General features: G+C 46.7%; 2 protein-coding genes across 2 annotated transcripts in view; one reads left to right on the top strand and one right to left on the bottom strand.

Moving 5' to 3' along the window:
- The window catches only part of LOC311054168 (ERC protein 2-like), a gene marked incomplete at both ends in the record, with an annotated part of 344368 nt that overhangs the window by 137831 nt on the left and 184451 nt on the right, over positions 1-22086 (top strand). The gene's annotated exons all lie outside the window — the stretch shown is intronic.
- On the bottom strand, positions 20718-21893 carry LOC311053259 (uncharacterized protein; the record flags this gene model as incomplete). The annotated part of the gene is made up of 1 exon (XM_084068720.1): positions 20718-21893. One exon carries the CDS (start codon positions 21891-21893, stop codon positions 20718-20720), a length of 1176 nt encoding a protein of 391 aa, XP_083924846.1.

Below are 22086 nucleotides of genomic sequence, written 5' to 3'. Positions count from 1 at the left end.
GCTGGCAATTTTGAGTTGAGTATTTCCAATTTCCAATACTTTAAAGAAACGTCCAAAATCGTAGCACTTCCTGTACCACTGGCGGAGGGGGTCTGTGTTTTGTGAGTGACGTGCTGGAGGAATGTTTTTTTGGGGGGTTGGGGGTGAGTCAGGGGGAGGATTGTCTGCTTGTCATATGTGTGAGCACTTCAGGCGGACCCCCGATTTGCCTGTGTGTGTGAGAGAGAGAGAGAGAGAGAGAGAGGGCCCAACATTTATGATAATAATGACGGCCCTGGCCGTGTATAGTGTGCATGTATGAGTATCTGTACATATGTGTGTCCCCCAGGGGCTAGTACTAGTATGCTGCTCAGAATGAGTCCATATGTTACAGTGTGGAAGCAAGAAAATTGGTCAGGGGTGTGTGTGTGTGTGTGTGTGTGTGTGTGTGTGTGTGTGTGTGTGTGTGTGTGTGTGTGTGTGTGTGTGTGTGTGTGTGTGTGTGTTCAATGACGCCTACACAGTATACACATTCTTAAGCGTATCCGTCCGTGTCTCTGCATTCATGTTGCGATACTCTCCCTCTGGTGTGTGTGTGTGTGTGTGTGTGTGTGTGTAATTGTACACTTGTCTTCCCCCCTGCCTTCATGTGTGTTATACTCTGCATGCGATGTGCCTGCATTCATATTATGAATACATGTGTGTGCACGCGCGCGCGTTTGTGTGTGTGTGTGTGTGTGTGAGAGAGACAGACACACACACACACACACACACACACACACACACACACACACACACACACACACACACACACACACACACACACACACACACACACACACACACACAAGAGTGCCTTTGTATTTCTAAACAGGCAAACCGGTGGTTTTTGCCGGCGGTGAAGGTTAGGGCAAACGGAGAGAGAGAGAGAGAGAGAGAGAGAGAGAGAGAGAGAGAGAGAGAGAGAGAGAGAGAGAGAGAGAGAGAGAGAGAGAGAGAGAGAGAGAGAGAGAGAGAGAGAGAGAGAGAGAGAGAGAGAGAGAGAGAGAGAGAGAGAGAGAGAGAGAGAGAGAGAGAGAGAGAGAGAGAGAGAGAGAGAGAGAGAGAGAGAGAGAGAGAGGAAGCGGCTTTCATAGAGTCACCGGCCCGCCTCCTAATCGCAATGAAGCCCGTATAAAGTTCTGTCTCTTTCGCTTCCATCCAGGGGTCCCGCTCCACGCTTTTCTTTTTCCACCACAGGTTCCATTTAGCATGTGATGATGATGGTGGGACATATAGGGGGTCTGCATCATCATCATGGCCCCTCCTCCTGGCACAGTGTCGACCACGGGGGCGTAGGGTCACTTGTTTGTTTTTGTCGGAGGTCACGGGGCGAACTCGCACACAACAGACTACCGCTCAGATCAGGGACGTCACAGGCTCTCAGAAGGTGGGGGGGATGGACTTTTGGTGGACTATTGCTATACCCCTTATTTTACACTTTGGCTATTCAAAAATAGCAGATATACAAGCTCATAGCGCGGCACCGAGTGCCGCGCTATGAGCTTGTAGATCTGCTATTTTTAAAAAATCGTGAAAAACATTTGTAACTGTCAAATGTAAACAAACTTTGTATTTTCAATATGTTGCGTTTTTTGGGCGGATTTTGTTCGTTTTTTCCCCGTGTTTTGGTTACTTTATTTCGGTGTTAGGGTTAGGTTATTTAATTCTTATTTTTGCCTGATTTTACCGATTTATTATCAAAAAAAAATGTTTTTATTTTTTCAAAAAGTGGGGGTTATGAAATCACGGATCTGTGAGAGTGAGGGTGTCGCGTCGTACGCACAGTGAATGGCCGTGACGCCCCTGGCTCAGATAGCCAGGGGCGTATAGATAGTTCACTAGGCAAAGAAAACACACCTTTATGGACGTTTAAGGGTTTTATTGAATAAAATGGAATGAAATGAAATGGAATGAAATGGAATGGAATGGAATGGAATGGAATTAGATAATGTAATGTGATGTAATGTGATATAGTAATGATGGAGGGGTGGAGGGTTCCGGGGGAGGGTCGCCGACCCTGGAGTCTTTGGGGAGGAGGTCGTTAGCGTAGTCGCACGGCACACGCGGACGGCCGATGGCGTAGTCAGCAAGGCACAACGCGGACGGCCGATGGCGTAGTCAGCACGGCACACGTGGACTGAAACCCCCAGCAGGAACCTGAGAAGTGGGAGAGAGCGAGAGAGAGAAGGAGGGAGAGGGAGAGACGGGGAGAGAGACAGGGAGGGTCGTAGAAGGAGAAAAGAGAGGAGTGGTAGAAGCACAACCTGTGGAGGTGAAAGGGGTGGTGGAGGGATGCTGAAAACGTTATGAGCTTGAGTACGGATGTACGAAAGCGAATAAGGGGTATCTGGGTAGTTCTGACAGGGTATAAATAGCGCCAGGTAGATTGGTGTGTGGGCGGAGTAAAGTTGTGTTTCTCCGCCTCCTGAACATCTGTTGTTCCAACGCCATTTCACTAGGCAAAGAAAACACACCTTTATGGACGTTTAAGGGTTTTATTGAATAAAATGGAATGAAATGAAATGGAATGAAATGGAATGGAATGGAATGGAATGGAATTAGATAATGTAATGTGATGTAATGTGATATAGTAATGATGGAGGGGTGGAGGGTTCCGGGGGAGGGTCGCCGACCCTGGAGTCTTTGGGGAGGAGGTCGTTAGCGTAGTCGCACGGCACACGCGGACGGCCGATGGCGTAGTCAGCAAGGCACAACGCGGACGGCCGATGGCGTAGTCAGCACGGCACACGTGGACTGAAACCCCCAAAGAGAGACAAAAAGGGCAACTACTTGATCATGATACTGACCATGATAATGGCATGATACTGACGTGAAACTGACAATGATACTGACGGTATCATTGCGGAGAGTGCTGTGGGGCAAGAGCGCTGCGCAGAGCGCTATGGGGTGAGAGAGCTGCGGAGCGCACTGTGGAAACTCCGAGGCGGGAGCCTGTTGGAGTGGAATGATACTGACATGATACGGACCATGATAATGACTATGGTACCAACATGACACTGACGTGATGTTGGACGCGATACTGATGTGATACTGACACGGATACTGATCATGATACTGACATGATACTGACGGTATCATTGCGGAGAGCTCTGTGGGGCGAGAGCGTTGCGGAGCGCAATGGGGCGAGAGCGCTGCGGAGCGCTATGGGGCGAGAATGCTGCGGGAGCGAGGGCGCTGCAAGAGCGCTGTGAGGCGAGCGCTCTGTGGAGAGCGCTCTGTGGGTGCAAGATTGCTGCAGAGAGCGCTCTGGGTGCGAGGGCTCTGTGGAGAGCGCTGTGGGGGTGAGTGTTCTGTGGAGAGCGCTGTGGGGGTGAGTGTTCTGTGGAGAGCGCTGTGGGTGCAAGATTGCTGCAGAGAGCGCTCTGGGTGCGAGGGCTCTGTGGAGAGCGCTGTGGGTGCGAGGGCTCTGTGGAGCGCTGTGGGGGTGAGTGTTCTGTGGAGAGCACTGTGGGTGCAAGATCGCTGCAGAAAGCGCTATGGGTGCGAGAGCTCTGTGGAGAGCGCTGTGGGGGTGAGTGTTCTGTGGAGAGCGCTGAGGGGGTGAGATCGCTGCAGAGAGCGCTGTGGGGGCGAGGGCGCTGCAAGAGCGCTGTGGGGGTGAGTGTTCTGTGGAGAGCGCTGTGGGGGAAAGAGCGCTGCAGAGAGCGCTGTGGGTGCGAGAGCTCTGTGGAGAGCGCTGTGGGGGTGAGTGTTCTGTGGAGAGCGCTGAGGGGGTGAGATCGCTGCAGAGAGCGCTGTGGGGGCGAGGGCGCTGTGGGAGCGAGGGCGCTGCAAGAGCGCTGTGGGGGTGAGTGTTCTGTGGAGAGCGCTGTGGGGGAAAGAGCGCTGCAGAGAGCGCTGTGGGGGCGAGAGCTCCATGGAGAGCGCTCTGGGTGTGAGAGTTCTGTGGAGAGCACTGTGGAGAGCACTGTGGGTGCGAGATCGCTGCAGAGAACGCTGTGGGGTGAGAGCTCTGAGGAGAGTGCTGTGGTTGCGAGATCGCTGCAGAGAGCGCTAGGGGCGAGGGCGCTAGGGGCGAGGGCGCTGCAGGAAGCACTGTGGGGGCGAGGGCGCTGCAGAGGGCGCTGTGGGGCAAGAGCTCTGTGGAGAGCGCTGTGGGGGCGAGAGTTCTGGGGAGAACACTGGAGAGCACTGTGGGTGCGAGATCAACGCAAAGAACGCTGTGGGGCGAGCTCTGTGGGGAGTGCTGTGGGTGCGAAGCGCTGCAAAGAGCGCTGTGGGGCGAGCGCACTGTGGAGGCGATAGTATGGAGGTAGCAGACTAAGGATTAGCCTGCTCTGTTTGACGGGCCCCAAAAAAAACACAAATAGCTGGTCTAGACTGGGGAAGAAATTTGAAATTGACCGAGTGGCTAACTGATGAGAGAGACTGGGGTGTGGAGGAGTGGGAACGGAGGATGGAAGAAAGTAGCCGTCGTTACCGTGTGGCAGGGCTAGAGTGGGGGGGAGAGTTGGAAAACAGTTCCACTGTTGGAGTGGAATGATACTGACGTGATACTGACCACGATGCAGACATGATAATTACTATGGTACTAACATGACGCTGACGTGATGTTGGACATGAAACGCGATACTGACATGGATACTGACCATGATACTGATACATGAAAAGGGTGGGGGATAGAAGGGCGAGGCAAAGGAGTGGCAGGGAAGGATGGTGTAGCTCTGGAAGCCGTCACCAGCTAAGGCTGCTGGCCTGAAACGGCTTTAGGAGTGTCAGGGAGGGGATGGAGGGATGGTGTAGGGCTGGAAGCCGAGTGGACAGATACTGGCTATGGCTTCAAGGCAGCCATGTCTGTGGCGGAAACAATGTTAGTAGCACCAAGCAGCCATGTCTGTGGAGGAAACAATGTTTGTAGCACCAAGCAGCCATGCCTGTGGAGGAAACAATGTTCGTAGTACCAAGCAACCATGTCTGTGGAGGAAACAATGTTTGTAGCACCAAGCAGCCATGTCTGTGGAGGAAGCAATGTTAGTAGCACCAAACGGCCATGTCTGTGGAGGAAACAATGTTCGTAGCACCAAGCAGCCATGTCTGTGGAAGAAACAAGTTAGTAGCACGAGGCAGCCATGTCTGTGGAGGATGCAATGTTAGTAGCACCAGGCATCCATGTCTGTGGCGGAAGCGGTGCAGTACAAACATTAGTTCGGTAGGAACGCTGTAGCGATAGCAGTAGCAGCTATAACCGCAGGAGCAAAGGATGGCATGTATGGTAACTGCTAGCATGGGAGCATGATGCTAGTATCGCGCATGGAAGGAGGGAGCAACAATGCTAATAGCAGTTGTGCAGTAGTATGCATAGTATGAATGCTAGCGTGATAGTATGAATGGGTAGTGATCGATGCATTTGTGATGATAAACTCCAATTGGTGGATGAATAAGCGATGGAAGGCTATGAGGGGAATAGGGGGAAGATTGGTTAATTATTGAAATATATCTAGATGGATGATTGGATTTACTGTATGACGCAGAGGAAACAAGTGTAAGCCTTTTAACACCATTATTTATGGCCTTAAATATTCATTTATTATTATGGGGAAAACGATGTTAGCAGCACCACGCAGCGATGTCTGTGGAGAAAAACAACTGGAGGAACAATGTTAGTAGCACCAAGCAGCCATGTCTGTGTGGAGGAACAATGTGTGAAGTGAACAAAGGTATAGCACCAAGCAGCAATGTCTGTGGAAGAAAAGAAACAATGTTAGTTCGGTAGGTACATTGTAATAATAGCGGTAGCAGCTAACAAAGGGGGCGATATTGGTAGTATGTGTATGGATGCTGGTATGGGAGCATGATGCTAGCAAGCTCATGAATGGAGCGAGCAGCAGTGTTAGGAAGGAAACAATGTTAGTTCGGTAAGAACGTTGTAATGATAGCAGTAGCAGCTGTAGCCACGTGAGCAATGTTGGTAGCATGTATGGTAAGAAAGCTAGCAAGGGAGCATGAAGCTAGGCGGGGGGTGCCTGGGGTGCGCTGGTGCGGCCACGGCAGTGCTTGGGTTTTGGGTGGTAGGAGAAATGGAAGGAGACTGAAATGGATGTAGGGAAGGGTAGGGATGTGTGGGGGGGGGGGGGGGGTTATTGAGAGGAGGACAGGACAGCAAAGAGGGTGGTAGAGAGGCGATGCCACCGCTGTTAGTGGCAGCGATGTTTGGCTGGGTGGCATGCCCTGGAGTGGAAAAGAAATTGAAAGCAGGTGTGGCCTAGGTTGTGCTGGTGCCAGGTGTGGCCACGGCAGCGCTAGGTATTTGAGAAAAAGTGACAGAGGAAGACTGAGGTGGATGTAGGGATGGGTGGGGGGAGGGGGGGATGAAAGTGCAGCCTGCGGTACGAGGGATGATAATGCTTGGGTTTTGGGTGGTAGGAGAAATGGAAGGAAACTGAAATGGATGTAGGGATGGGTGGGGTGTGGGGCGGGGGGGATGAAAGTGCAGCCTGCGGTACGAGGGATGATAAGATAGACAAGAAAGACATTAGGGGTGGGTGGCAGGCACAGGGTTAATGGTTGGAAATGTATTGGAGGAGTAGTAGTTGGAAAAGAAAATAGCAGGCTGGTGGAGGCGGTGTTATTCTGGGCAGGCGCGGCCCGGCCATCCCTGGAGCCTCCCGGAGCAGCGGGTGACGTCATCCGGAGTCGCCGCGGTAGTTTGTGACGCGTGACGTTATTGGACCGCGACTGGTGCGACGAAGGCCCCGGTGTTGTTGTTGTGCCGGCTGTTGTAGTTAGCGTTGTGGCTGTAGCTAGTAGCTACTAGCTAACAGCTGGATGAGCCATGGTGGCACGGGCCGGGGGAGCTGCGAGGCAAGCGTTTCGGGGATTGTTGCGTTCCAACGTTGCTGGCCGTCGGGGACGCCGAAGCTGCTCAGTGGTTGGTGGTGGCCTCCTTGCGGTTCGGCCCCGCTCCCGTTCCCAAGGAGTCGGGCGATGTTGTGTGGATGCGTGGGACCGACCTGAATGATGTCGCCGTTTGGCTGGATGGTGGGATGATGGTAGACCGGCGTGAAAGTTGAGGTGTCTGGAGAAGCAGGATACGGAGGTGCTGGGAGAAAAGGGACGGCGGGACTGGGACTGGCTGGAAGAGGTAAGGTGCTCTAGATGCTCCTGCTGCTGAAAACGTTATGAGCTTGAGTACGGATGTACGAAAGCGAATAAGGGGTTTCTGGGTAGTTCTGACAGGGTATAAATAGCGCCAGGTAGATTGGTGTGTGGGCGGAGTAAAGTTGTGTTTCTCCGCCTCCTGAACATCTGTTGTTCCAACGCCATGTATAGATAGGTAGCTTGAGAAGTGCAAAGCAGACAGATGACACAGGTAGTACCGGTGTGTTGATTTCGTCGACTAAAACTATGACGAAAAACGTTGGTCGACTACCTTTTTTCACTGACGAAAAACGAAATAAAAACTCAATAGAAAATAAGCTATGATGGCTAAAACTAAGACTGAATATATTGTCAATTTCGTCAAACAAATAAAAACTAGACTAAAATGTTAGTGAGGGACCTAGTGGAGAAGAGATCCAGTAGAACTAAAAGACAAGACATTTTATGTTTGGTTGCGCTCGGGTGCTGCGCTCTGAAAATAGCAGATCTACAAGCTCACAACGCGTCGCGCTGCGACGCGTTGTGGGCTTGTAGATCGGCTATTTCCAGCATTCAACCAAGTGTAAAATCAGCCATTACGACGCCATCAAGGCACCGCCAAAATAACAGCTGTAGTTTTAGTCGACTATATTTAGTCAACTAAAACTAGACAAAAACTAAATGCAATTTTATTCAAAAGACTATGACTAAAACGAAATCAAAATTTGCTGTCAAAATCAACACTGACAGGTACGCAGTAGAATAACGTCTCTGTCTCAGGGCTCTATGTACACTAGTGTATTTTGCGCAACATTAAATATCTTTGCTGGAAATAGCCGATCTACAAGCTCACAACGCGATGCGTCGCGCCAGCTATCTAGATTTGCTATTTTCTGCCAACGTTTTCCCCCTGAATACAGATGCTGGCGGTTTAAGTTGGTTGAACGTTATATACTTTGTTGATTAGTGTCTTCGTCCCTTCCAACCGAACTCTTTTCAGAAACATTTAAAAACACCATAAAAAACTTCTAAAATAGCAGGATCTCCAAGCTCTCAACGCTTATAGAACAGGCGCGTAGCCACGGGTGGGCATAGGTAGGCTTGGGCCCACCCATTTGGTTTTTCTGCCCACTCCCCCAAAACATTTTTTTTCATTTTTTTATATCATATTCAGCCATTTTGATAACAGTGTATATATATAGTAGGGGTGTGCCGATACACTAATTTCACGAAACGATACGATACGATATTTGGCTCACAACTTCGATACGATTTCGATACGATACGATACGCACTTTTTTTATTATGAAAATATATGGAGGAGAAAAAAAGAAAATGCAAACAAATAATTCTGTTTTTGCATTATTCAGACATGCAAACTTGTAGCTTTTCAGCTACAATAGCCGTTTTGAATCCAAATAGTATGACACCTGACCCGAAAAAACAACATGTTGTCACTCTTTTCACTTCGGGGCCGTTTGCATGCCTGATTATTATGATTGTAAAAAAAAAAAAAAAAAAAAAATTCAAAAACGATATTTTTTTTCCCCAAAACGATACATATCGTCCCGAAAACGTATCGCGATATATCGCGGGACGATATATCGGCACACCCCTAATATATAGGTAACCAAAATCCGTCACAAACCCGCAAAAAAAATATCAAAAAAGCTAAAAAACACACATTTATGCACGGTCCGGGCAGCTAGCGTGCATGTGTGCCCACCCGTGAACGCTGAGGCCCAGCCTCGGCTATAGCGTTCTGGCTACGCCACTGTTATAGAATAGCTATTTTCAGGGATCCAGAACAAGCACAGAGCCTTAGGGGACCCCAGGTCGATTTCTCCTTTAGCGTATCATCGTCAGATAGCCGTTCAACCAGGCGTAGGGTTTATACCCATCAAGGACCTGTGTCATTTTTAGATTTGAGCTAAAAAGCACTTTGGGCTATTCAAAAATAGCAGATCTACAAGCTCATAGCGCGGCACCGAGTGCCGCGCTACGAGCTTGTAGATCTGCTATTTTTGAAAAATCATGAAAATGTATGCAAATCTTTGAATATATATATATTTTTAAGTCAAACATTTTTAAGTCAAATCTTTGCTTCTGGGGGTCCCTGGAACAACATATTTTGATGGGGGTCCGCGGCCAAATACATATCATTTTGGGGGTCCTTGACATGGAAAAGTTTGAGCACCACTGATATAGAAACACACGTTTTTGAGAATACTGTTGAGATTTAGGAGACATGTAGAATCGGCTTCAGGTCTCAATGGGTTAAGTGGTTCAAATGCTATTTCATTGAATCTTTTCGGGTCAGTTAGAACGGGATGCCGCTCGATGATGAGTTCAGAACCTGAGCATCATCATCGTCCTCCTCATCATCGGGCCTTTTGACCTGTCCCTCCCCCCCTCCCTCCCTCCCTCCCTCCCTCCCCGGCCGGCCTCTCTCTCGGGCACCACTCGTCTTATGAAGTCACCGTGCGTCCGCCGTTCCGCTCGATAACAGATGAGTAATGAGTCCTCGGGCGAAAAAGGATGCATGACATCAGGAAAGGTCGATCGAGGGGAAAGCGGGGAGAGGTGTCATTTTCCAACTTTAACCCACTAAGACCGGGAACGCGGGATCGGTGTAATTTTTTAAGATTTTTTTTAGGGCTCAATTCAAAAATAGTAGATCTACAAGCTCGTAGGATTTTTTTTTTTAAATCGTGAAAACTGGTGCAAATCTTTTAATATATATATATATTTTTAAAGCGAAGCATTTGTAACTCCAATCTTTGCTTCTGGGGGTCCCTGGAACAACATATTGTTTGCAATTCTTTGAATATATATGTTTTTTAAGGCCAACGGTTTTAACTTGAATCTTTGCTTCTGGGGGATTCTACAAATGTCTTCTAAATCCTTCTAAAAAAACAGTTATTGTCTTTTTTTATTACATTGCTATAATATCAGTGGTTCTCAAACTTTTGTCATGTCAAGCACCACCCAAAATGTTGTTCCAGGGACCCCCCCAGAAGCAAAGATTTTAGTTTAAAATGTTACATTCAAAGATTTGCGCAAATTTTCATTATATTTAAAAAGAAAAAAAATGCAGATATACAAGCTCACTATGAGCTTGTAGATCTGCTATTCATTGAATAGCCAAAGCATAAAATAATGCTTAAAGTGGTTAAAAAAGATGTGTTCCCGGTTTGAATGGGTTAAAGGTCTCGCCGTCAGGCCCTGTCCCCTTCATACTCGTATAGCCGGAGCACAAGGACTGCAGAGACGTGTGTGTTTGTGTGTGTTTGTGTGTGTGTGTGTGTGTGTGTGTGTGTGTGTGTGTGTGTGTGTGTGTGTGTGTGTGTGTGTGTGTGTGTGTGTGTGTGTGTGTGTGTGTGTGTGTGTGTGTGTGTGTGTGTGTGTTTGTATTGCTATACTTGCGAGGACCAAGTATAGTAGAATTTGAAGAAATATACATTGTGAGGACCGTTTTCCTGGTCGTCACAAGACAAATGGTTGTTTTATAATTAAAAAAACATTTTTTAGAGATACGTTTACAATTAGAAAAACATTCAGGTCAGGATTAGACATTTAGGTGTCTTAGAGGTTAGGTTTAGGGATTGGAATTAGAGTTGAACATGATTTATACTTAGTTGCGCGCCAGTGTCATGCACCGAAAAATAGCTGATGTATAGGCTTGTAGATCTGCTGTTTTTCGACTTTAGGCTTACGGTTAAAAATGGCAATTATTATTTTCAAATGGCATTCATAACATGGCTGTCCTAAAGTGTTGATGTCCTCACAAGTATAGTAATAAAAACATGTGTGTGTGTGTGCGTGCGCGTGTGCGAGCGAGTCCTGCGTGACCATGAGCAACTCCCCTATAGTTCCCTCTTCGAGGGTTAAATCCAGGGATGAACACACATCTGGCTGTCTTTTCGTGTCCCCATACTCTGAGCGATGATACGATGCCTCAGAGTTGATATTGTAATTATCGGGGCTGCTGCTGCTCTACCGAATACGTCAATACTTTGACAGTATGTATTCAATCCCGAAATGAACAGAACAGACCCCGGAGCATGTTGACTGATCCCAGAGATGAGCCTGGATCGGTTTTATAGGCCAGTGGCTCTCAAACTTTTTCATGTCAAGGACCCCCAATTTGAGACTTATTAGCCCGCGGACCCCCCATTTGAAAAGATAATATGCCAGGGACCCCCATAAGAGAAGAGTTTTTACGGCTCTAGCAGTGATTCTCGACCATTTAAATTACTAGGACCCCCAGTTTGACATGCATTAGGGCTACGGACCCCCATTTAATGGCATTTCTTCATCTCTTGGACCCCAATTTATATTGTAAAATCTATGTTAATGTAACTCTGAGAGAGTGTACAAATGGAACCAAATGGACCCTAACGGGTCCATTTGGTTCCATTTGTACACTCTCTGAGCTACATACCCATAAGGGTCCATTTGGTGCCTAATCTATCATTTAGCTGGGGACCCCCTGGAACTCCCTCAAGGACCCCTAGGGGTCCCCGGACCCCACTTTGAGAACCGATGTCATAGGCCACGGCAGGACTTTCCCAAGTGCAGTGGCAGCAACGTACCACAGGAGGGCGACTGCGTACACAGCATCACTGCTTACATTGAGGTCTGTTCGATGACATCTTTTTATGCTAGAGAGAGAGAGAGAGAGAGAGAGAGGAGTCAGAAGGAAAGGCAGGTTGAATGAAGTGCAGGCCCCACCGTCATCTTGTTAAAAAAAAGGTCACTGTCTTCTCTTAAGGCTTATTTATGGGCCAAACTGTGTTTTCTCTTTGAAGAGGCACATCTGAGTGCTTGGTTCTTGCTGGAGGAAGTCCTTTATTAACTTGGCAGTCAACATGCTGTTATGGCAGGAAAGGGGAACAGCATGCAGGTGTAGATGTTTGAATGTGGTGTAACACACACACACACACACACGTGTACACACACACACACACACACACACACACGCAGTGTGTGTGTGTGTGTGTGTGTGTGTGTGTGTGTGTGTGTGTGTGTGTGTGTGTGTGTGTGTGTGTGTGTGTGTGTGTGTGTGTGTGTGTGTGTGTGTGTGTAAAAGGTCCAAGTTGAGCGTGTTCCGTGCTGTGCTTGGATCACAGTATGCGATTGTGTGGCTGCAGATGAAGTAGCAAAGAATGATCTTTCCAATATGAAGGGTTTTTCATAACGGCTGTGTTTGAGTGTGACCTAGATTTCTCTCCGGGGGGAAAGAAAGACCGACCGACTGCAATGTTACTGCATATTGTTCAGTTTGTGGTTGTTGTCCCGGCGAGCGAGCGAACGAACGAACGCGCACGGACGGGTGCGTTGGTGTGTGTGTGTATGTGTGTGTGTGCACGTTCGTTCGCGCGCGCACGTACGTTACGTGGGTGTGTGCACATGCACAAGGTCCCCGGGTTTTACGACTGCCTCCGTCATATATTCAGAGGCGATGACAAGCACAGAGAAATGAATTTGCCTTTTCCGAAAGAGAGAGAGAGAGAAAAAAAAAAGAAGGAGCGGCCCCCCCAATTATTGTTTTGGTATTTTTTATTGGTCCAAAAGAGTTTTAACCCATTAAGACCTGGAACGCATCTGTGTGTCATTTTTTAGATTTGAGCTAAAAAAAGCATTATTTTACACTTTGGCTATTCAAAAATAGCAGATCTACAAGCTCGAGATATACGAGCTTGTAGATCTGCTATTTTTGAAAAATAGTGAAAATCTTTGAATATATATTGTTTTAAAGCGAACATTTTTAACTAAAATCTTTACTTCTGGGGGTCCCTGGAACAACATGTTTTGAGATGGGGGTCCGCGGCCAAAATTCATATAATTTTGGGGGTCCTTGATATGGGAAAAGTTGGAGAACCACTGATATTATAGCAACATAAGTTTTTTTTTCAAAAAACTGTTAGGATTTAGAAGACATTTGTAGAATCCCCCAGAAGCAAAGATTTGAGTAAAAAATGTTCACTTCAAATATATAGTATTTAAAGATTTGCACAATATTTTCATGATTTTTCAAAAATAGCAGATCTACAAGCTCATAGCGCGGCACTCGGTGCCGCGCTATGAGCTTGTAGATCTGCTATTTTTTGAATAGCCCAAAGAAATTAATCTTAAAATGACACACAGACAGATGCGTTCCCGGTCTCAATGGGTTAAAAAGACAAATGATCACATTTTTTACGGTGGTCACGCTCTGTGTGTAAAGCTCGGTCTCTCTCTCGTACTCTTTTGTGTTTCTGTTACCATTCCTCGTGGAGGAGGAGGAGGAGGAGGAGGAACACATAAGAAGGTCCCGGACGGTTCCAGTTCCTTAGTTTGGATGGAACACAGACGCGGGTCGGCTGGGGTTTTTGTGGTTCCCGTCTCCGGAACGGGCCGCTTTTAGATCAAGAACTTTTCAGCCAGGGGAGCTGTGGGCCCTCATACTGTTTCACTAACAGCTCTCCCATTACATTAGAGCTCAGCTCGCCTTAATCATGATCTGAACCGAACGGGCTGAAAAACCACACAATGCAACAACTAACTGGCTCTGGCCGACGGGTAACATTCCCTGTATAGTCCACTGACTACAGGAAGTACACAAGTCAGGAATCTGTTAACCCTTTAAGACCTAAGACGCATCTGTGTCATTTTAAGATTTCTTTGGGCTATTCAAAAATAGCAGATATACAAGCTCGTAGCGCGGCACCGAGTGCCGCGCTACGAGCTTGTAGATCTGCTATTTTTTTGAAAAATCGTGTTTGTTTTTTTTACAAAAAATTTAAAGCAATTTTTAAAGCAAACATGTTTTACACAAATCTTTGCTTCTACAAATGTCTTCTAAATCCTAACAAAAATCCTAAGAAAAAACGTATGTTTTGCTATAATATCAGTGGTTTTCAAACTTTTTCATGTCAAGGACCCCCAAAATTATATATTTGACCGCGGACCCCCATCTCAAAACATTTTTTTCCAGGGACCCCCAGAAGCAAAGATTTGAGTTAAAAATGTTCGCTTAAAAATATATATATATATATATTCAAAGATTTTCACACATTTTCATGATTTTTCAAAAATAGCAGATCTACAAGCTCGTAGCGCGGCACTCGGTGCCGCGCTATGAGCTTGTAGATCTGCTATTTTTGAATAGCCCAAAGTGTAAAATAATGCTTTTTTAGCTGAAATCAAAAAATGACACACAGATGCGTCCTCAGGTCTTACTGAGTTAATTTAAACTCTGATATGCAAATTTGGCCAAATTTACCCTATCAGAGTTATTACATTTGTGCAGAGTTCATATCAGAGGGAATTAGGGGGCTGTGGGATGTAGAATCAATACTGCAATGTAGAAACTCTGTTTCTCTGTTACAAGTAAAAGTCCGCAATTCAAAATTCCCTCGGGTAAAAGCACAAAAGTATTGGTATCCAAATGTACTTTAAGTACCAAAAGTGAAAGTATCAAAATGTTTGAAAATGGACGATCTACAAGCTCCCAACATGTCGCATATAGCCTAAGTATAAAATAGGGCTAACGTGGTTAATATATATTTTTTTACAGTAATCATTTATATATGCAAAGTAACTAGTCACTAAAGTTTTCAAATACTTCTAGTGGAGTAAAAGTACAAGATTTGCCTCTGAGATGTAGTGGAGTAGAAGTAAAAGTGTAGACAATTGGAAATACTCCAGTAAAGTAAAAGTACCTAAAAGTTTGACCCAAGTACAGTACTTCAGTAAATGAAATGAATATACTTTACACCATTGGTTCTCAAAGTGGGGTCAGGGGACCCCCAGGGGTCCTTGAGGGAGTTCCAGGGGGTCCCCAGCTAAATGATAGATTAGGCACCAAATGGACCCTTATGGGTCTGTAACTCTGAGAGTGTACAAATGGAACCAAATGGACCCAAATGGACCCTAAACTCTGAGAGTGTACAAATGGAACCAAATGGACCCGTTAGGGTCCATTTGGTTCCATTTGTACACTCTCAGAGTTAAAATGACATAGATTTTACAACATAAATTGCGGTCCAAGTGATAGAAATGTCTTTAAATGGGGGTCCGTAGCCTAATACATGTCAAACTGGGGATCCTTTAAATTAAAATGGTTGAGAATCACTGCTAGAGCCATAAAAAATCTTCTCTTATGGGGGTCCCTGGCATATCTTTTGAAATGGGGGTCTGTGGGCTAATAAGTGTCAATTTGGGGGTCCTTGACATGAAAAAGTTTGAGAACCACCGCTTTACACCATTGAAAACAGCAAAAGTAGCTTTTGCTGTTTTGCAAAATGTAGCTGTAAGTGTTGTACACTCAGAGGTCTTACAGTGTAAAGGGAGTATATATTACAACGGCTGAAGTCCAGGTCAGCGGAGGGCAAACTGTGCATCATCAATTGCACTTTTTTTTTTTTAAAGAGGACCTGCTGCTGCTGTCCTATCAGTTTGTCGATAAAGCTATCGTAGTCAAAACAGCATGGCCGTAAAATGCGGTGAGGCAAGTGTGTGTGTGTGTGTGTGTGGGAGATGACTTAGACAGACGTCATGGTGCTTGAGCGGGAGACGCGCGCACGTGCACACACACACGCACACGCACACGCACACGCACACACACGCACGCACACGCGCGCACGCACGCACGCACGCACGCGCGCGCGCACACACACACACACACACACACACACACACACACACACACACACACACACACACACACACACACACAGACGCACGTGCACACACACGCACACACGCACGCACGAACGCACGCACGCACGCACGCACGCACGCACGCACGCACGCACGCACGCACGCACGCACGCACGCACGCACGCACGCACGCACGCACACACACACACACACACACACACACACACACACACACACACACACACACACACACACACACACACACACACACACACACACACGCCACAATGCCTGGCCAAAGGCCTCATCTGGCTGGCTATCCTAGGTGGTCCGCTAGAGAGAGGGGGGGACGGTGGGGGGGGATGACATATGCCCAGTGGTTTGGTGATAATGGTGTTTGTGCGTGTGTGTGTGTGTGTGTGTGTGTGTGTGTGTGTGTGTGTGTGTGTGTGTGTGTGTGTGTGTGTGTGTGTGTGTGTGTGTGTGTGTGTGTGTGTGTGTGTGTGTGTGTGTGTGTGTGTGTGTGTGTGTGTGTGTGTGTTGTGTGTGTGTTTATTATGTGTGGGAGTACAGATTGAGGTTGCTTGCTTGGTGTACCGACAGATAAAAGCAACAACTTGGTGTTCTGATGTTATTATTATAACATGACCAAGCTACCGTAACTCTCATTTGTATCCATTCGTATTAGTGTACAAAAATGTAGCCGTTTAAGCGGGTTCATTTGGTTACATCTGTAACACTGTCAGAGTTAAATGGGCTTTGTTGCATCATTGCATATAACTTGTAGTCTGGTGGTTTCCAGAAGGTGGCATTATACGGCTTGTTTGATTGGCTGGGCAGCAGATTTGAGTGGGAAACACTATATAGCAGTGCGTAAAGTAACTAAGTACGTTTACTCAAGTGCTGTACTTAAGTACAATTTTGAGGTATACTTTTACTTTACTGAAGTATTTCCAATCTTCAATACTTTTACTTCTACTCCACTACATCTCAGAGGCAATATATTATACTTTTACTCCACTACAATTATTTTAAAACTTTAGTTACTATTTACTTTTGTAGATTTTGATTATAATTACAAAACCTGCAATAACCACTTCAGCCCCTATATACATTTCGGGCCATTTGAAAATAGCAGATCTACAAGCTCACAATGCGTCGCGATGCGACGCATTGTGAGCTTGTAGATCTGCTATTTTCAAAAGATTTTTATACATTTGAAAAGTTGTGAAATTGGACATTCTGCATAATGAGTACTTTTACTTTTGTACATTAAGTACATTTTTGAATTCTGGACATTTTACTGAGTATTTCTACATTGCAGTATTGATACATTTACTTAAAGGGATATTTCACTTTAAAAAAAACTTTGGGTCATTTTATTGTCTATACTCAGGCTTTTGTGAGCCCCCCAAACCGTTTTTAAGTTGCTTGATTCAGTATTTAGATATTTGATATTCATTTTGTCAGACACGCCCCCTTCCTATACAAACCCATTATAACTTCAAACTCCATTTTTAACATGTTAGATTCATCAAAAACACCCGTCCTTGGTTCTGGTGACTCACCCTGCCCTCCTAATACGTGATTTAGATATCAAATATCTAAATACTGAATCAAGCAACTTAAAAACGGTTTGGGGGGCTCTCAAAAGCCTGAGTAGACGATAAAATGACCCAAAGTTTTTTTTAAAGTGAAATATCCCTTTAAGTAAAACAAATATGAGTACTTTTTCCACCACTGGGGGTAATACAATCAAGTGTAAAGTCCGGTCAGACACACATTGAGGTTAATGGCATGGAACGGATTCCGCAACAAGCAGGAGGGTGAGATAGCGACGCCTTTGAGGCCATTAATGAGGACAGCAACGTTTTTAATGACTTCCTTATTGGCTTCATATCCTGCCACGGAAACTTTCCGCCTGCATGGTCGGAGTGGCGTATCTTTGGTCAATGAAGGATCTTTGGTTATGCACAGAGGCCTATTAACCCAGCTAGACCTGGGAAAAGAATCTGTGTCATTTTTAGATTTCTTTGGCTATACTCAAAAATAGCAGATCTACAAGCTCATAGCGCTGGCACCGAGTGCCGCGCTATGAGCTTGTCGATCTGCTATTTAAAAAAAAAAAGTTTGTTCAAATCTTTTGAATATATATATATATATATATATATATATATATATATATATATATATATATATATATATATATATATATAACTTTCTAAAGCGAACATTCTTTACTCAAATCTTTGTTTCTGGGGGATTCTACAAATGTTTTCTAAATCCTAAAAACGTATGTTTCTATATCAGTGGTTCTCAAACTTTTTCATGTCAAGGACCCCCAAGATTATGTGTATTTGGCCCCATCTCAAACTATTTTGTAATAGGGACCCCCAGAAGCAAAGATTTGAGTCAAAAATGTTCCCTTTAAAAAAAATAAAAAATCCAATATTTGCACAAGTTTTCACGATAAAACAAAAGAAAATTGCAGATATACACACTCATAGCGCGGCACTCGGTGCCGCACTATGAGCTTGTAGATCTGCTTTTTTTTTTTTTTTTTTAATACAAAATAAAAAAATAAAAAATGTATTAAATGAATTAAAATTAATTCAAATTAATTAAAAAAAAAATACATTTTTTTTGTAATTTTGAATAGCCAAAGAAATCTTAAAAATGACACAGATGCTTTCCCGGTCTTAACGTGTTAACGCCCTGGACTCCATCCGGCAGCTCGCCTCCTGCAACTAACGTACAAAAGGCATTTATTCATCCTCTTTCAGAGCGTATAGATGTTTAGAGCGTGGAGATTCCTGGCAAAGCCAGGTTCCTCGCCCTCTCTCTCCCATATCCTCCCTGATTCACGTTGAACCCCTCTCGTCCTCCTGCATGCTCCCGGACCGGGGGGGCGGGGGGGGGGTTCAAGGTTCAAGTCATGCTTGGCATTTTTTTCTGCACGATTTCACGGCGGGCCGCGCGGCGAGGCTAAACGTTTCGTCGAGGGCTTGTTATTTTGCGCGCCCGGGCCAAAGCAAACGAAGGCCCGGTCGAAGAATGTAATCATTTATCTAAGACCAGGGGCGATATGCTCAATTTGACCTGAAATAGGGGCTCTGTTGGTGCCCACGGGGACAGAGAGCCAGGGTACTACTCTGACGTGTGTGTGTGTGTGTGTGTGTGTGTGTGTGTGTGTGTGTGTGTGTGTGTGTGTGTGTGTGCGTGTGCGTGCGCTCTCATGCGTATAATGTCTGTGTTCATGTGTGCATGCGTGTGTGTGTGTGTGTGTGTATAGTACAGGAAGGGTGGAGAGGGAGCTATTTTTCTCCGAGCCATCACAACCAGAGGCCAGAATCGGTGGTTTGTTTGTATGTGTTTATCCATTTTGTTTGTTTACCGCTCCCCCCCCGTGGTGATAAGTGCGCTGAGGTGTCGTTCTCTGCCAGAGCCGCACGCCATAATGGCTGCGCGGAAGCCGATGTGGCGCTATTTTTCTCTATATGTTTTGGCATTTTCTGCCTTTATTGGATAGTACAGTGGAAGAGTGACAGGAAACAGGAGAGAGAGAGACAGGAAATGACACGCTACAAAGGTCATCGGGCCCTGGGAATCGAACCCGCAACGCGCTGTCAGGCTGCAATAGAGCCTATATGTGGTATGCACCTTAACCGCTCGGCCATTTTGCGCCCCACAACTGTACAATCCTGAGAGTTTTTTTCGCTCTGAGAATGGACAAATGGAACCTTCTGACCCACGCATATGTCCATTTGGTTCCATTTGTACTCTGTCAGAGTTACATTACAGGGACATTGGCTGATTTTAACTCATTCACTGCCAATGACGTCTTTTGACGGCTGTAAATCGAGTGCCCACAGTGCCAATGACGTCTCTTGACGTCTCTTTTTGTTTTCGTTTTGCACACAGAACCAGGAGATAACGCGATCCAAAGATTTGCTGCTCCATTCACTTCCTGGTTAAAATATTTGGGAAATATTCTGTGTCTTGGCTCCTGTGTTTTTACTATGTATTTTTGGCGAGACATGCTATTTTCAACTGGGTATAACAAGCGAACCGGAGGTCGCGATGACATTTCTATTTTTTTCATGGAAGCACAGTGAAACCCTCCGTGATTAGCAACCATCAGGGGGTCGATCATACTGTAGACACATATTCTGTGACTACTTGAAAAGGTAAGGAAATCGCAAATTGGCTGTCAGTCTGGGATTTTTGGGCTATTTAGTGAATGGCAGTGAATGAGTTGAACAAAATCCCGTATTCTATTGATTTATTGAACTTTTTCAAATAATCAAATAATTGAGAAGCGTTTTATTTTTTATGTTTTATATATCAACAAAACAATCAACCAAATAAGCGGTGAATACTAACAATAACATCATAATAACTAGAAAATGTGCTCCTCGGAGCAAAGGTCTCCGCTAGGCGAGGTGGTAAGACTGTTCCTGGTTAATTCTGTCTTACCTATTTATATTACTGTACATATTGTGATGTCACGTGAAGCTTGACCAATGTTAGGTGTTCACAGACCATTTGCCCATGTATGGAGCTGGACGGACACACACACGGACGGACGGACACACACACGGACGGACAAAGTGAAAACATACTCGCCTTCGGCCTGGCGGAGACAATAAGAGTTGAATAAAATGATTAAATTAAGTTAAAGCATTTGAAATGGAATAAAATCACTCTGAATTAAAACACTGAGAACCCAGGTCTAGCCAGTGGAGCCTAACGGTACATTTTAACAGCGGGCGATCAGGATAGTATTTTCTGGAAGTGCATTATATGTCTATGAGAGCCGGCAACTACTGGCGATAGGGCGAAGTGGGCGGGGGGGCGATGAAAGATGGATTTTCTTTATCTTTTGGACGATGTCGCCCGGCGATCGCCCGAGAGTCGCCCGCTGTTAAAATGTACCGTAAGAGTCTCGAGGGCTACAAGAGGGTTCTGTGGTTTGGTCTGAACCATAGGGCAATAGGACTGGATGGGGGGGGGGGTGGACTGGAAGGGGGGGTGGCGATGGCACTGGATCCAGTGACCTCCTCGGGGACGAAGCCCTCCAGATCCTTGATGGACGGGTCGGCCCCCGCGTTCAGCAAGAGCCCCACGATGTCCGCGAACTCGCACGTCGACGCGTAGTGCAGCGCCGTCTGTCCCTCGTCGTCCCGACGGTCGACGTCGGCGTTGTTCCGCAGCAGCAGAGACACCAGCTCCTCGTGTCCTCTGTCACAGGCCCAGTGCAGGAGAGACCGGCCCCCTTCGTCTCTAGCGTCGACGTCCACTTCCCTGGAATCGATGGCCTGGCCGACGCGGTCGACGTCGTTTTCTCTGCAGCGGTCGAAGATGTTCTTATCCTCTTCCCTGATCGTCTCTTCCCGGTATAGACGGCTGAACACCGGTCCTCCGAAACCGCTCTTCGTCTCCTCTGCTCCACGTCTCTCCTCCTCGCCGCGGCGGCCGCCGCCTTCAGGATCCAACGCGTCGACACAGGAGACGTACTCCCGCATGGCCCGCTCCGCCCCCATGTCTCCCAGCTGCTTCCAGGCTTGCCATTTCCTCCGTCCCTCAAAGTCAAAAAAGCCCGATGGGGAAGTATGGCACTTCCCCACTTTGACCTGTTTGTAGCGGGCGTACAAGTATAACAGCTGGTCCCTGGTCGCCGTTTGAACCAGCTCTTGGAGACGGTCCGCCGCTGCCTCAAACTCCAGTCTCACCGCCGCGGCGCCACAGTCAAACATCCCAAGACCCGCCGGATCCGAGTCAGAGTCCCAACCCGCTCCTTCGAGTGGCTCTCCTGTGTCGGGCCGAGCTGGATCGGTACTCGGGCCTGTGGCTGAACCTGGGGAGGGTCTCGGGCCTGCGGCTGAACCTGGATCGGTACTCGGGCCTGCTGTTGAACCTGGGGAGGGTCTCGGGCCTGCGGCTGAACCTGGGGAGGGTCTCGGGCCTACGGCTGAACCTGGGGAGGGTCTCGGGCCTACGGCTGAACCTGGGGAGGGTCTCGGGCCTGCGGCTGAACCTGGGGAGGGTCTCGGGCCTGCGGCTGAACCTGGATCCGTACTCGGGCCTGCGGCTGAACCTGGGGAGGACGGCGAAGACAGAGATAACATTATTTATCCGTACCGTAGCGTCGGAGACACCGTAACAGCAGCTATAGCAGCAACCCGAATCGTTACAGGGATGGTGTAACAGAGGGTGTAATACAGGGTGTAATAGAGGGTGTAATAGAGGGTGTAATAGAGGGTGTAATAGGGGGTTACGGAGTGTCAGTAAAGATTTCTTTAATCCTTTTGCAGTTCAGTA

This window comes from Gymnoscopelus microlampas (genome assembly GCF_963454915.1).
Source record: "Gymnoscopelus microlampas genome assembly, chromosome: 10".
NCBI lineage: Eukaryota > Metazoa > Chordata > Actinopteri > Myctophiformes > Myctophidae > Gymnoscopelus > Gymnoscopelus microlampas.
Note: the sequence above shows the minus strand (reverse complement) of the source record. Positions and strands in the feature narration are given on the sequence as shown.